We start from the raw sequence: 17,156 nt of genomic DNA, 5'->3' as shown, positions 1-17,156 counted from the left end.
AAATAAAGAGCTTAGAAATAGATAAAACATATATGGTCAGTTGATCTAGTTAAAAATGCACGTAGGTTGTTATTAAAAAGACAAAAAATAACAGATGTTGGTGAGGATGTGGAGAAAAGAGAACTCTAATACACGTTGGTGGGAATGTAAATTAGTACAGCCTCTATGCAAAACAGTATGGAGATTTCTGAAAGAACTATAAATAGAACTACCATTTGATCCAGCAATCCCACTACTGGATATCTACCCAAAGGAAAAGAAATCAATATAGCAAAAAGATACCTGCACTCACATGTTTATTACAGCACTATTCACAATAGCAAAGATATGGAATCAACCTAAGTGCCCATCAGTGGAGCACGGATAAAGAAAATGTGATATATTTATACAATAGAGTTGTATTCCACCATAAAAAAAAAAATTAAATCATTTCTTTTCAGCAACATGGATGGAACTGGAAGCCATTATCCTAAGTGAAAAGAGCCAGGCACAGAAAGTCAAATATCTCATGTTCTTACTCATAAGTGGATGCTAAAGTATGTGCACATATGGACATAGAAAGTGGAATGATAGTGTAGACTTGGAAGGGTGAGGGGGTAAAGGGGGTGGATGATGAGGAGTTAGTTAATGGGTACAATGTGCATTATTCGGGTAACATACACACTAAAAGCGCTGACTTGACTATTATGCAATCCATGCATGTAACAAAATATCACATGTACCCCATAAACTTGTACAAATAAATGAAAATGTGCCAATGCAATTTAATTGAGAAAGAAAAATTTTTTCAACAAGTGGTGCTACACTAACTACATAAATATATCACACTCAAGACGCAATTTGAGATGGACCATAGACCTAAAATCAAAAAACTAAAACTATATTGCTTCTCAAAGAAAACACAGGAGAAGGCTGGGCATGGTGGTCATGCATGAAATCCCAGCACTTTGGGAGACCAAGGTGGGGGCATCACTTAAGGCCAAAAGTTCAATACCAGCCTGGGCAACATAGTGAGACCCCAACTCTATCTACAAAAAAATAGAAAAATAAGGCAGATATGGTGGCACATGCCTGTAGTCCCAGGTGCTTGAGAGCGTGAGGCAAGAGGATAGCATGAGCCCAGGAATTCAAGGCTACAGTGAGCTATGATTGTGCAACTGCACTCCAGTCTGGGCAACAGAGCAAGACCCTGTCTCAAGAAAGAGAGAGAGAGAAAGAAAGAAAATATAGAACACATTTGCAACTTTAAGGCAGACAAAGATTTTTTTAAAGTATCCAAAAAGCACTAAACACAAGAGAAAAAAATTAATAACTTGGCCATAATCAAAATTAAAAACTGCTACTCATCAAAAGACACTGTTAAGAAAATAAAAAATGGAAGCCACAGACTGGGAGAAAATATTTGCAAAACATGTATCTGACAAAGGAATTGTATTAGAAACTAAAATTGTAAATCTAGCTGTAAATTATTAATAGAATCTCAGTTTGTAAATTGTTAAGAATACAAATAGCATGCTTTTTCAAATGGGCAAGACTTGAACTGACACTTCATTAAAAAGATATATGGACAAACAATAAGCACACGAAAATGCTCAGATCTTAGTCATCAGAGAAATGCAAATTAAAGCCACAGTGAAATACCATTTCACACCCCACTAGCACAGACTAGAATACATCAATAGAACAGAACAGAGAGTCCATAAATAGACCCATACAAGTATAGTCAACTGATCTTTAACAAAGAAGCAAATTCAATAGAGAAGAGATAGTCTTTTCAACAAATGTTGCTAGAACATTTGGACAACCACATGCAAAAAAAAAAAAAAAATGAATTTAGAGACAGAATTACATCTGTCATAAAAATTATCTCAAAATGGGTTATAAACTTAATGGAAAATTCAAAACTACAAAACTCCTAGAAGATAACAGAAGAAAATCTAAGTGATGTTAAGTGTGGCCATGAATTTTTAGATGCAAATACTAAGAAAGTCCAACGCATGGAAGAAAAATGTGTAAGTTAGACTTCATCAGCATTATTCTGAAATTGTTGTTTATACTTCCCATATTTTATACTATCGTCAAGTCTAAGACAAATAGTATGAGCATTTACATGTAGGATGCTTTTAGTACTTTTTTACCATTTAATGATTATAGTTCTATTTAGGTATTTTTTCTTTCTTTTGGTGTAATTTTGGTCATTTATATGTATTTAGAAAATTGCCATTTAACCTAAGTTTTTATATTACTGGGACAAAGTTTTCCATGGTATTTGTTTATGATTTTGTTAATCCTACTTGCTGTGACCTTTTGATTTTTGTGCATATTGCTTAATTGTGCCTTTTTGTATTGATGAACCTTGAAGATTTATCAATTTAACTTCATCTTTTCAAAAAACTAGCTTTTGTGTTGTTGATCCTCATTCTTGTTTCTTTGATTTTTATTCCATTAATTTGTTTGTTGTTATTATTCCCAAACATACTTTCTTAGAATATACTCTTTTTTAACTTCTAAAGATGGAATGCTTAGATCGCTATTAAATAATTTTCAGTATATCTGGCTTTTTAGTATGTTCCCAAAGCTATAAACGTCACTCTAAGTATATTTTTAGCTGTGTCCACAGTTGTGATATAGAGTGCTTCCACTGCAGTTTTAAATATTTTAAATTTTTCATTTGATTTCTTCTTTGAATTATTTAAAACAATTTTTCTCATGTAAGGTATTTTCTTGGTTATTTTGTGCATTGCCTTGTAGTACATTGTAGTCATAATGTAACATAATCTATAAGGCATTGATTCTTTGGTACTCACTGAGACTTTTCCTGAAAATAATGTGCATTTTCCATTTATTGTGGCAATGCTAATGCATAAATCCACTAGATCTTGCTTGTCAAATGTGTTTTTCAAATTTTGGAGTCCTTATATATCTTTTCAGCTTGATCTGTCAGTTTTTCATAGAAGGGTATTAGATTCAATCACCTTGATTTTAAATTTTTATATTTACCTATATAATATTGTTTAGTTTTGCTTTATATAACTCTATGCTATTTGAGGCATATGGGGACAGGATTATGGATTCTTCTTTTGTTGAATTACTGCTTCTGTCATTAAGTAACGAAACTCTTATTCTTCACTATGTTTTTTGCGTTAAACTCTATTTTTAATATTAATATTGCTAACTCAGATTTCTTTTGGTTTTGTTAGTATTTGCCTGGAATTGGCTTTGTCATCATTTTGTTCACCTTTTATGTGTCATTAAATGTTCAGTATTTCTTATAAAAATCATGAGCTACATTCTGTTTTGCTTCAAAGATATACAGCATGGCAATATTTTTCTTTAAACAGATGAGTTTAATCTACTCAAATTTATTGTGTTTATTATTTCTACTATGTTATTTTGTGTCTGCCCCTGCTTTACTGCCTTCTGTGGTATTGTTTGTTTTCTTTTGTTTTATTGCTTTTCAGCATTTTAGTACCATCTTGTTTTTAAATCTCCTTCAATACTGGCCTCTTAAAATGTACAAAACAGTCTATGTCTATTTAAATTTACCAAAAACCCTGTCAGTTTCTTTGTTTCTCATCATATCTTATGGGGCATACCGCAGAGATACTGGGGCTTCGATTTCAGACCACAGCAATAAAGTAAATATTGCAATTAAATAAGTCACACAAGTTTTTGGTTTCCTAGTACATATAAAAATTATATTTACACAACACTATAGTCTAATTTCTAATTGTGTGATAACATTATGTCTAAAAAAAGTACATACCTTAATTAAAAATACTTTATTGCTGAAAAATGCTAATAATCATCTAAACCTTTGGCAAGTTGTAATCTTTCTGCTGGCATAGGGTCTTGCCCCAGTGCTGATGGCTACTGACTGATCAAGATGGTGATTTCTGAAGGTCAGTGTGGCTGTGGTGATTTCTTAACATAACACAATGAAGTTTGGTCCATTAATTGACTCTTCCTTTCACAAAAAAAGTTCTCTACAGCATGTGATGCCGTTTGATAGCAATTTAAAAAAAATTTTTTTTTTTTTTTAGAGAGAAAGTTTTATTACGCTGCCCAAGCTGGGCTTGAACTCCTGGGCTCAAGCGACCCTCCCACCTCAGCCTCCCAAGTAGCTGGGATCGCCGCAATTCAGTCACATCTTCAGGCTCTCCCTCCAATTCTAGTTCTCTTGCTATTTCTACCACATCTGCAGTACTTACTCCCTTAAAGTACTAAATCCCTCCAAGTCATCCATGAGGTTTGGAATCAACTTCTTTAAAACTCCTGTTCATGTTGATATTTTGATGAACTTCTATACATCATGAATATTCTTAATGGCATCTAGAATGATTAATCCTTTCCAGAAGGTTTTCAATTCACTTTGCCCAGATCTCCATAGCCTTACAAAATGTATTTCTTAAATAATAGACTTGAAAGTCAAAATTACTCCTTGATCCATGGCCTATAGAATGGATGTGGTATTAGCAGGCATGAAAATATTAATCTTCTTGTATGTCTCCATCAGACCTCTTGGGTGACCAGGTGTATTGTCAGTGACCAGTAATATTTGGAAAGAAATATTTTTTTAGTAGGTCCCAATAGTGAGCTTAAAATTTTTAGTGACCATGGTGTAAAGAGATGTGCTGTCATCCAGGCTTTGTTGTTCCATTTATAAAGCATAGGCAGAGTAGATTTAGCCTAATTCTTAAGAGCCATAGGATTTTCAGAACAGTAAATGAACACTGACTTTAACTTAAGGTGACCAGCTGCATTAACTTCTGACAAGAGACCCTGTCCTTCAAAGCTTTGAAGTCAGGCATTGACTTCTTCTCGGTAGCACGAAAGTCCCAGATGGCATTTTCTTCCAGTTGAAGGCTATTTCATCTACACTGAAAATCTGTTGTTTAGTGTAGACACCTTCAGCAATTCTCTTAGCTAGATCTTCTGGATAACTTGCTGTAGCTTCTACATCAGCACTTGCTGCTTCACCTTGCAATTTTAGTTATAAAGACAGTTATCAAGATGGTTCTTTATAACCATCAACCAACCTCTGCTAGCTTCCAATCTTTCTTCTGTAGCTTCCTAACCTTTCTCAGCCTTTATAGAATTGAAGAGAGTTAGAACCTTCCTCTGAATGAGGCTTTGGCTTAAGGGAATGTTGTAGCTGGTTTGATCTTCTATTCAGACCAGTAAAACTTTCTCCATATCAACAGTAAGGATGTTTTGCTTTCTTATCATTTGTGTGCTCACTGGAGTAACACTTTTAATTTCCTTCAGTAACTTTTCCTTTGCATCTACAACTTGGCTAACTGTTTGATATAAGAGGCCTAGCTTTTTGCCCGTCTTGGCTTTCAACATTCCTTCTTCACTAAGCTTAATCATTTCTAGCTCTTGATTTAAAGTGAGAAACACTCGACTCTTCCTTTCACTTGAACACTTAGTGGCCATTTTAGTGCTATTAATTGGCCTATTTCAATATTGTTGCGTCTGAAAGAATAGGGTGTCCCGAGGGCAGGGAGAAAGATGGGAAATGGCCAGCCAGTGGAGTGGTCAGAACATATACATTTATCAGTTACGTTCGCTGTCTTACATGGGTGTGGTTTGTGGTGCCTCAAAACAATTGCAATAGTAACATCAAAGATCACTGATCACAGATCACCATAACATATGAGATAATAATGACAAAACTTGAAATATTGCAAGAATTACCAAAATGTGACACAGAGATGTGACGTGGGCACATGCTGTTAGAAAATGGGACAGATAGAACTGCTTGTCATAGAGTTGCCACAAACCTTCAATTTGTAAAAAACACAGTATCTTTGAAGTACAATAAAACTGAAGCACAGTAACATAAAGTATGCCTCTGCTGTATTCTTTCCTTCTGGGCTCAATTGCTTGCTTTATGATGAAATAGTTCTTTCATCTAGGGTCTATAAGCAATAGACTCTCCAGTGTTTATCTGAAAATGCTTTTTAATTTTTCCCTCACTTTTGGTTGTCAATTTAATAAGGTATTGAATTCTGGGTTAACAACACTTTAAAGATATTTTTCCACTGTTTGCTAGAATTTGTTGCTCTGATAAAAAGTTTTTTCCTTGTCTAATTCTTATTCCTTTTGGAGGGATCTTTCTTCTGTAGATATCTTTTAAATATTCTTTACCTGATATTCTATAATTTTACCATGATATGGGTTTTGTTTTTCTTGCTTGAGGCTCAGTCATTCTTCAATCCAAAAAAATTTTCAGTCATTATTTCTTCTATATTGCCTCTCCCATATTGTCTATTCTATTCTGAAATTTCTGGTGCACCCGGTTGGGATCCAGCCTTCTCTACTTCAAGTTTCCTAATCTTATTGTCATAGTTAGGATCTTTTTATATGCTGTGCTGAATGACAGGTAATTTCTTCAGCTGTCTTTTCCATTTCCCTAGTTTTCTCTTTAATGGTTTCTAATCTCCTTTTTTTTTGAGACCTTTTCCCTGACTTGAGATCTAATCTCTTTTTAAACCACTCATTAGTTTTTTATTACTGTATTTTTCATTTAAAAAGTAGTATTTTGTACTTTTTCAAATTCTTTTTAAAAATAGTATCTTTTTCTTTGGTTGTAATTAATTTTTCCCCTATATTTTAACTTTTTAATCATTGTAAACATATTTTATGTTCCTGTTCAGATTATTTTGTTATATCCAGTTCTGAGAGGATTAATCCTTTTGATCAGATCTGATGTCTCTCCAACATCATGGTTCACATGTAATTTTGGATTATAAACTCATCTTTGCCTTATTTATTATTCTTCCATTAGACTTTTATGGATCCTATTTATGAAAATATTTCTATAGGAAAATTTCTTGATTACTTATTTTATGATCCTGGAGCACCGTCAGTAGTAGTTTTAGGATAATTTCTCACTGAGTATACAGGTAGGACAAATTTAGATTTTATGGCCTGGGGTTTCAATTATTTGTAGTGACTTTTTTTTTTTTTTCCTTTACTCATGGCCCTGAACAGATGATAGTGTTATTTATTGCTTCTCTGGGCTAGTGAGAAGAATTTTGCTAATCTTCTCTTTTATGGTTGAACCTACTCCTTAAGGCTTCAGGTGTTATGCTGGTGGCTCAGGTCCAATTTCTCCAGCTCACACAGGATGGAAATCATGCCTTCTGTCCCCATGAATGCACTGAAGCCACAACTTCTAGGGCTGATGCCAATGCCTGCTCACCATTATAGTATTGCACTTTCTCTTTGTTTCTGCCCTCTGGAATTTCCCTTCAAGAAAGAAAGCCTGCTTATATGTTTGAATTATGTCTTGTTTTATTTACAACTTCTATATATTTGTAAGCAACAAAGAGACCTATCCATGTCTAGTCATTCTGGCTTTTTGCTGTAAGTCAAGAGTCATTTCTTACATTTAAGAAGTATTTTGACAACCTTTAGAACAAGGATCCTGGCTTGTATTTCCAGATCTTCATATAATGGTACAGTTGAATAGAAGGTACCCAACAGCCTGGCTGACTGACTTCCTTGCCACTTGCATTTTGATTGAGGATATCTAGTTTAAGCTGAACTATCCACTCCCGTCACAAACACATATTTAACACCTGTGCTACCACTTCAAGACACTAGCCTCTGAAATATCTAAATTATCCACAAAATATAGCAAAAGTAGTATTGGTATCTTTAAGACTCTGTATTTTACATAAAGAACGTAAGACCCGGAAGGATTAGTGCCTTGTTCATATCACGTAAATAGTTTTAGAATTACAGACTCAAGAAAAGTGATCGCAGCTACTTGTTAACCCAAACTCCCCATTCTATATAAAGGCTGAGTGGTTTGTTCCAGATCAGTAGTTAATTGAGAGCCAAGCAGCTTCTGCACTCAGATCTCCATAGTACTCACCAATGCTCCTGTTCCGTCCTCACAGTGCCTGCCTTTACCACAGGGAGAGAGAGCACCAGCTTTGTTTTATTTGAGGATCCATACACTGGAATATATTTAATGGCAGTATTTTTCTTTTATAACACCAGTATGACAACAATATTTCCTACATTCCTTTCAATTGTAATAAGTAATATTTCCAGAAATATTAGCCCTATTTTCAGTGCTTTTTCTACACTTCTTGGAAGATCAAGTGCAGATCATATATGACACACACTCATACTGCTTGAGAAAGTAGCATAAAGTGATATTAAAGATTCCAAATGGAAAATAGGAATTTCTTCTAAAACAGAAAAATTTAAAATCCACTTTGAAAGTTTAGTTTGAATAAGTATCAAAATAAAAACATATTTCCTTAGCCAAAGAAATTCCATCTAGAGATCTTTCTAGTATATGGCTCAGTTTTTTGGGGTTTAAAATTCAAGCATCTGTCATTTGTCCCAGATCAGGAATTTGAAATATTTGGGTGAAGATAAAGTTAACTCTTAAACCAGAGGACAAGGTTGAAAAAAAAAAAACCCTGAAAGATGTATACAAATAAAATACACGTAGTCTTTATTTCAGGTAAAGTTTATCCAGTATTAATTACTTGGTTAAATATTTCAATAAACTGGTTTAAACATTTTAATAAACTTTTCCACTGATGGTGCAGTGTAGTATAAATATTGAAACCAAATGCAGGAAGATAAGACAGTTCTTAAAACTGTTCCTGTTTCGGTTTGGAGCTAGTCAATTGAACTTAATGATTAAACCTATTGTAAATCTTTGGTTTGATAACTTGAGTCTTAATCCAAAGGTTGAATGTAAGTCAATGGTATCTACTCAAGGTATGATTCATGGAGTGGGGACAACTATGCTATACATTCAATTATCTAAAAATTCATAAATTAGAGAATAGTAGCCAACATTTATTGAGTATTTACAAGGTAATAAAAATCATCTTAAAACTTACAATGTATTAACTCATTTAATCCTACCTGTGAGGTAGGGTTTATTATTATTCCCACAATAGATAGGAAAACTGAGACACAGGAATATTGAATAACTTGATCACAGTGACTCATCTAGAAGGAGCAGCATTGGGGTATAAGCTCTGGCAGTCTGGCTCCAGAGCTTTCTTTCTCCAACTCATGTACCTTTCTCTCCTACTCTCAAGTCCCCACTCTTAACCATTATTTTCTATAATGGTTGAAATTCTATAGATTTTTCAACACATGTGTCATCAAAGACCTATAGGTGGTGGTCCACATTTTAAGTAAAAATATCTACTACCTTGAATTCAAGAATAATTCTCTCAGCCAAGATTCCAGCCTCTTAGTTCGATCAAGTGACATTTAAAATGAGATCAACAATTTAAACATCACTGATTCTGGTGTTAAAATAACCCATGTTCTATTACATAACAGAATTTATTCCTCAAAAAATAATTCCTTCCCTCTCATAGACTTTTTTTAATTTAGAGGGTGGTTATATGGAGAAGCAAGTAGGGAGACTGGTAAAGGAGCTGAAGAGAGATTTACACCACCAGGGCTGAGACTACAGAACACTACAGCCGCCTAAAACACAACTTTCTCCATCCAGAAAATACTTCTCTGCAGCTACCCTCTAGGACGAGTCACAGGAGTTAGATTTATTATCAAATTTGCTTCTGTAATTGAGTGAAATGAAAGCCAAGTATCATGGACAGATTATTTTCTGAGAGACAATGAACTCTTATTGACCTTTCCCAACAACCCTCATTTTCTGCAGTGCAAGAATTACCAATGCTATGAAATCTGTCCTTGCAGGTTAGGAATAGTTCAGGCTTCTTAAGTCTCTTGTCAGACTGAGGAATATGTGTGTCTGGTGATAGAGAATGAAATATAGATTCTTTGGAGAATGGTGGGAAAAACAGTCCTGATGACAGAAAGCAGAAAATTCTATAAGCCAGAAGAGGTGTAGCATATGATTGACTAAGGTATAATAACATGGCTCAGGTGTTTTGAGGTTAAGACATTCTCACATTGATAGGAGTTAAAGAAAACATTCCCTACCACTAAGACTATGGACATCTGTCAAGGATTACATCAGGCCTAGAGCAAGTTGGGAAATGTCAATGGAAAGAAATACAATAAAGCTTAAGCTTAATTATGTTGTCATTTTACTTTCATCATCAAGTGTGATGAAACCCAAAAGCCATACTGCTTCTTATGGTACAAGTGTCTTGCTATCAGAAGGATGAAGCCAACAGAGATGGAGCACCTTATGTCTGTCCATTCTGAAAATGCATCAGACAAGTTGGATGGTTTTCTATGAAGAATGCCCAATGTGAATGACTGGAGGTCCAACAAAACTTAGATTTGCTCCTACATAAAAGCACCCTACAAGATTGCTGATCTTACAAAAAAGGCTACACACAACTGGAGAGGTCTTAATGAAGCTAAGAGTCCTAGAAATGGTCATGTGTCACGTGGCTTGGAGCAGAGAAAGAAAACTAAAATTATGTCTTTCTTAACTGAAAGAGTCTAAACCCTTCTAAAATGGCATTTTTCTTAACAAATCCAGAATTGCAATTCTTTTAATGTTTTGAAGAAGGTCACAAGGAACTGGTAGCTAGGATACATCATTTATGAATATAACTATTTGACAACTCTTAATCCATGCTATGGACTAAATGTTTGTGTCCTCCCAAAATTTATCCATTGAAACTTAATCCCCAATACGGTGGTGTTAGGAGATAGGGATTTTAAAAGATGATTAGGTCATGAGGGTAGAGCCCTCATGAGTGGGATTAGTGCCCTTAAGGGGCCAAAGAGACCAGAGTTTTCCCCTTCTGCCACATAAGGATGCAACAAGAAGATGCATTTTCTAAACCAGGAAGCAGCCCCTTACCAGACACTGAATGTGCCAGTGCCTTGATCTCAAACTTCACAGCCACTATAACTATGAGAAATCAATTTCTGTTGTCTATAAGGTACCCAGCTTATTACAGCAGTCCAAGTGACCTAGGACAGTCCAGTTTCCGGTTTTCACATGATTCTTTCGTTTACTCATCAACTGTGTATCGGCAAATATATTCCAAGCACTATTCTAGGTGCAGGGAACACAGGAAGAGCATATGGTGAGAAACAGAAAGTATATAAAAGTCAAAGGCTTAGGAGGAGTTGCTTCCAATAAATACAAAACATATCCCTGAACTTCCTGAGGGCTCAGAACCAAAAAGAGGAATAATAAGTAACAAAGATCCCATACCTAACAGAGGAAGCATACCAGCTCCTCAGAAAAGATAAACTTTCCCCTTGCTCTGAATTTTCCAATTGACTCTTTATAAGGAATATTCCTCAGCTTTTGAGTAAACCCGGTGGCGAAGAAGTTTGTTGCTATCATTTAAAGAAAAGATTGAAAGACTGGCACTGTTTGCTGCTACTGTTTTGCCTTGTACATTTTCCTCAGAGTGTGTTTTAGTTGGTAAATTCTGTTTCATTTCACTTCACTCCCTTCCATTCACTCTACTCTACTCTGCCTCTTTGATCCCATTCCATCCCATCTCATGTCATCGTTAACAGTAAGGCAGGTCTCTGTCTTCTTGGAGCTTTCACTCTAGAAATGAGGAGACAGCCAGCCAGCCAATAAACAAATAAATAAGAAATTGTCAGTGGTAAAAGCCATGAAAAAATACATGTAAAAGAGAGTGAAAGAGAGAATAATTTAGACGGGGTGGATAGGAAAGGTCTCTTTGAGGAGGTGACATTCTACCTAAGACCTAAATCATCAAAGGAGATAGTCATGTGAAACTCTCGATGAAGATTGTTCTGGGTGAACTGACATCACTGGAAAAGAACTTCGAGTCTTGAGCTCCCTTTGGAAATTGAAAAAGTCATCAGTAGTTCTGAAAATTTTTATTACCAAGCAAAATTTCAAATGAATAGGAAATCCTGTTCCTGGGAAAATAGACGGAGAAAGTATTACACTTGGCGATACATTTCACTGTGCTACTTTGGTGAAAAAAGATCATTATTATGTAATATTTTCATCAGTAGCATATAAAAAATGCCAAAGACTATTCCAGAAATCCTGAAATAAGTCTTGTCTATGCCCATGAAATGCTGTTAACTTTATCAAGATCAGAGCCTTAACCTATGACCTTTTAACAAGAAAACTTATTAAGAAATAAGGACAGAATTAAAAATCTTTTCTATACTACACAGAAGATCACTGACAATCTAGAGGCCATGTCTTGAAGTGCTTGTTTACTATTAAAGCAATGATTAATTTTAAAAAGTTAAAAGAAGAATTCGCACTTAGAATAATTAGAGTTGAACTCATTCATGGCTTGTTTGACAGCTATAAGATGTTTGGGGCAACGTTAATATGAGACTCTTTCCATTAAAGGCCGTCACCAGGATGAATACTACTATAAAATGCAGTCTCTTCTGCTGTTGAGTACTAGAAGATCAAAGGCAGGCAACCCCATAACTGCAAAGCTGTAGGAGGACTTTTGCACAACTAGTAGAAGGTGGCAAAGCCATGGCAGTTACTCCATAGCCAAAATCTATAGACACCATTTCAAGACTCAGAAAAGTTTAAAGTTTAAGCACAAATACTAATTTGTACTCTATAAACAGCATTGGCAATGCAGATCTTATTGACTTGAAGACAACGTGACTCCCAAAGGGTCTAACTTTGCCTAGCAAAACAACAGAATGCTCTGATTCTACTGCTTACTGCAATCCTCGTGAATTAGAGTTTTTAGCCATTGTTTCCTCAAAAATAAAAGATGAATTAATTGATTTGCGTTACATTGCCTTCCCTATGGGAAGGCAGAATAGTGTGGGAGTTACACCACAAATACTGAAGTCAGAATGATCAAGGTTCAAACCCAGATCCAATACTTTCTAGCTATATAATCACAAAAATGTTCCCTGAGCGTCTGTTCCCCATTTGTATCATAGATATAAAAATGTATGCCTCAAAAGTGCCTGTCAGAATTAAATGAGATAAAGCATGCGAAGTTTTTAGCATAATACCTAGAACATAATAAGGATTTTTGACACTGTAGATATTATAATAATTAAATGCATACATAGCATAAATATTGTTACATCAATATTCACTCTACAGCGAAATAACAGTAACTTCTCATTGAAGCGGAATTTGGATTTTTTTTCTATTTTTCACAAAGAGGCCATTAGTTTTGCATGAACAATAAAAGTGAAAGAGACATAATTTTTATATTCTCTTTATAAATTTTGAATGCAATAAAATTAGTTTATCCAAAATTGTGTTTGTGTATATTTTTTCCTAATAAGACATTCATAGTTTTCTTCGGTTTCTCAGAGATGTGAGTGACTTTTCTCTCCCTCAGAAAAATAAATTAAAAAAAAAAATTCATCTCCATACCCAAAGAAAGGGACCGAAGCAAAACCATTGAAAGATTACACAGGACAAGATGGGATGGGAGAGGTGGGGTGCAGCGGAGTGGAGTGAGTGGAAGAGAGGAAAGTGGAACAAAACAGAATTTCCCAGCTAAAACACACTCAATGAAATGCACGAGGCAAAATAGTAGCACCAAACAGTGCCAGTGTTTCAATCTTTTTCTTTAAATGATAATGATAATCCTCTCCATTGCCACTGGGATTACCCAAAGCCTGAGGGCTGTCCTTATATAAACAGCCAGTTGAAAAATTCTGCTCAGAACATGGGAAAAGTTTGTCTTTTTGAGGAGTTGGTATGCTTCTACTGGTAGACATGGGATCTTTATTATTTATCATACTTCCTTTTGTAAGGTATCCAGAAGATCAAGGGTATGTCTTATATTTCTTTTAAGCCCCTCCCCCTAAGACTTTGACTTGCATGTACTTTCTGTCCCCTACCCTGCGCTTCTTCTTATGCTGTGTTTGTACTTTGGTCCTGGTTTTAATGGTTCTATTGTAACTGTGTCTTTCATAAGGCCCCACAAATTTCCCTTTAAAAGCAGATATCACATAAATAAGGGAAGGAAGGAAGGAACAAAGCCTTCTTAGAAGTATCCCTCTAAATGAAGTCTTATAAATTTGGCAGCCTTAACAGGGTAAAGTTTTTTTAAACCTGAATTAAACTATTTTAAAAACCTTAAACACACAAACAAAAACACATTTTCCTCGAGTTTAAATTGCACTGGTTTTTTTTTCTGGTATATTTTCTCATCCCAGTTCCCTAAGTACTATTAATACAGTATCTCTAAACACTGTCGGGGCAGGTTGGTGGGGGAGGAAAGATCCATTCCCAGCTGCCACCCCCTCAGCAGCCAATAAATTGGACCCCTCTGGTCCTTAGCAGTGGCTCTCTGCAGCCATGCTCTGTGCTCCTGCTGGCTGCCCTCCCTTCAATCCTCCGCAATTACCTGCTTGGAGGGCACACTACCTCTCTGACTAGCATTATTTACCCTTATTTACTGTGTTTCATTAGAAAATTTCTCTGTTTTCTACAAAAGGGAGTGTTCAGCACATCCAACTTTGAATCCCTTTATGGAGAACCTCCGCAGCCCAGGGGAACCAGCATTAGGATTATTGAAAGTTTCTGTTACTTCTGGGAGGGCTTTTCTTTAACATCATTGTTTTACACACTACTGTCCCCTCCTACTCTCCTCCCCCAGGTCAGTTATAGCACACAGTAGGGGATTAACAAATATTAATTGAATAACCAGAAAAGTCATTTTTTAACTGATCTTAATTTTTTAAATAGTTTTCTACACCTGGAAAGTGGGAAATCTGTGTACAACCCATGAGATCATTTTATTTACAATCTAATTTTTTTTTCTTTAATTTCTTTTCTTTTTTTTTTTTTTTTTGAGACAGAGTCTCTGTTGCCTGAGCTAGAGTGCCGTGGCGTCAGCCTAGCTCACAGCAACCTCCAATTCCTGGGCTCCGGTGATCCTCCTGCCTCAGCCTTCCAAGTAGCTGGGACTACAGACATGCACCACCATGCCTGGCTAATTTTTTCTATATATTTTGAGTTGTCTGGCTAATTTCTTTCTATTTTTTAGTAGAGACGGGGTCTCGCTCTTGTTCAGGCTGGTCTCAGACTCCTGAGCTCAAACGATCTGCCCACCTCGGCCTCCCAGAGTGCTAGGATTACAGGCATGAGCCACCGCCCAGCCTATTTACAATCTTAATGATAACATTCTTAAACTTCCTTCTTGAAATGAAATTCTGTTCTGTGCATGTTTGGGGGTGCGGGCGCTAAATCCAGGAAGTCCACCTTTCTTGGATGTAGACAAACAAACCCAAACATGTGTTACTAGTGATTTTAATTATTATTCTGCTATCAATTGAGCCTAGAGTTAAAAGGCCGGGGGCGCGGTGGCTCACGCCTGTAATCCTAGCACTCTGGGAGGCCAAGGCGGACGGATTGTTTGAGCTCAGGAGTTCGAAACCAGCCTGAGCAAGAGCGAGACCCCCGTCTCTACTAAAATTAGAACGAAATTAATTGGACAACTAAAAATATATAGAAAAAATTAGCCGGGCATGGTGGCGCATGCCTGTAGTCCCAGCTACTCAGGCGGCTGAGGCAGGAGGATCGCTTGAGCCCAGGAGTTTGAGGTTGCTGTGAGCTAGGATGACGCCACGGCACTCTAGCCCGGGCAACACAGTGAGACTCTGTCTCAAAAAAAAAAAAAAGAGTTAAAACAGCAAAAAGAGGCCAATATGTCACTCTTCACCCTGCCCACTCACACACACATATTCATTTATATACAACCATCTACTGGCCATCAATTGACCCAGTCTTTTATACCCCATAAATGCCACCTTGGTGGGCAGCCTCAGCCTGGACAAGGCACTTCCCAGTACTGGCGTGTCCGGTGGCAAGGACAAAGGCTCAATTCCCTTTTTTGCTCTGAGTTAAATGTAGCAGAACAGCATTACCTCTCTGGATCCTGATCACAATCCTCCAGATGCCCAGTCCCACGACAGTGGCCGTCAGCAACCCACATACAACGGCCACCAGCACCCTGAGGTTACAGGCATGGCAGGAAGCCATGGTGAAGCCAAATCCACTCCTGGGTGAAAGATAACTGGCTTCTTTTCTCCTTGTGCTAGAAAGTTTAATCGGAAGCTATCCTAAAGCATAAAGATAATTTCTCCTTTCAGTGCTCTACCAGGCAGATGTCTTCATATTTTAGGAGTTTTGAGGTTAATCCAGCAGGATGCAGTTCATATCACCTAATAAAAGGTGCATACTCTGCTTGCAATTTCCTCACACTTCACCGAAGGAGAACATGAAGAAAGTAATTAGAGTTACGGAAAAAAGGAGATAACTTAGGGCAATAAAGAAGGAGGAGGGACTAGCAGAGAGGGTCAAAGGGTGAAATGTGCAGACAAGCCACAGAGTGAAGGAAGGGAACAAAATAGAAGAAAACGGAGAGGAAATCACAAAGGCACTGGGTCCTGGTGGCCACCTATGTCTCAGCTTCCCATGTTTTCGTCTTGGGAGGGGCCAGCAGAGGCAGACTAGCAGGTGCCTCAGGCCACACAAACACCCTCTTGGGGAAATGAGCCAGGTTGGCAACAAGAGGATAAACAGCAAGAGCCACACATGACTCTGGTGCTCGCATTTCTTTAAAGAGCCTACATTTTGACAGCTGCAGTGGGTGAGTGGGCATGCTGGCACAGGGTGAGTCTTGAAAAGCACTAAAGCCCAGCATACAACCCATCTGTTATGGGCTAAATTGTGTCCCCCCAAAATTCATATGTTGGAGTCCTACCCTCCAATACCTCAGAATGTGACCTTATTTGGAGATAAGGTTGTTACAGAATAATCAAGTTAAAATGATTAACCCCAAAGAAGAGCGTTATTGCTATCATCAGGGTAGACCTGAATTCAATATGACGAGTGTCCTTCTCAGAAGAGGAAATTTGGATGCACATATGCACAGAGGGAAGATGATCTGCCGAGATCCAGCGAGAAGGTGGCCATCTACAAGCCAAGGAGAGAGGCCTGGAACAGACTCTTCCCTCGGAGTCTTCAGAAGGAAATAATCCTGCTGACAGCTTGATTTTGGACTTCAGGGACAGAACAGTGAGATGATAAGTTTCTGTGGTTTAAGCCCCCCAGTTTGTGGCCTGGAAGTTAATACACCATCTGAGTCACTGCCAACTGGTGTCTCTCTGCAGCTGCCACTCTGAGCCTCTCCTGCACAGGATCACGTGCTCTTCTTCCCTCTCCCTTCTCCACCCTCAACTGAAAGGAAGAATGAGAGAATGTTCACCTC

At 37.1% G+C, this 17,156-nt stretch overlaps 1 protein-coding gene across 1 annotated transcript in view; it reads right to left on the bottom strand.

Moving 5' to 3' along the window:
* The window catches only part of ADGRG7 (adhesion G protein-coupled receptor G7), an 86,930-nt gene extending 70,745 nt beyond the window's left edge, over positions 1–16,185 (bottom strand). Inside the window, exon 1 of the mRNA XM_012652823.1 lies at positions 15,811–16,185. Within this exon, the coding sequence (XP_012508277.1) occupies positions 15,811–15,925 (115 nt within the window). The 5' untranslated portion in view covers positions 15,926–16,185. The remainder of the gene's footprint in view (positions 1–15,810) is intronic.
* Between the last annotated feature and the right edge of the window lie 971 nt (positions 16,186–17,156).

Source organism: Propithecus coquereli, unplaced genomic scaffold, assembly GCF_000956105.1.
Source record: "Propithecus coquereli isolate 6110/MARCELLA unplaced genomic scaffold, Pcoq_1.0 Scaffold40, whole genome shotgun sequence".
NCBI lineage: Eukaryota > Metazoa > Chordata > Mammalia > Primates > Indriidae > Propithecus > Propithecus coquereli.
The sequence above is the reverse complement of the archived record's forward strand: the minus strand, read 5'-3'. Positions and strand labels throughout refer to the sequence as shown.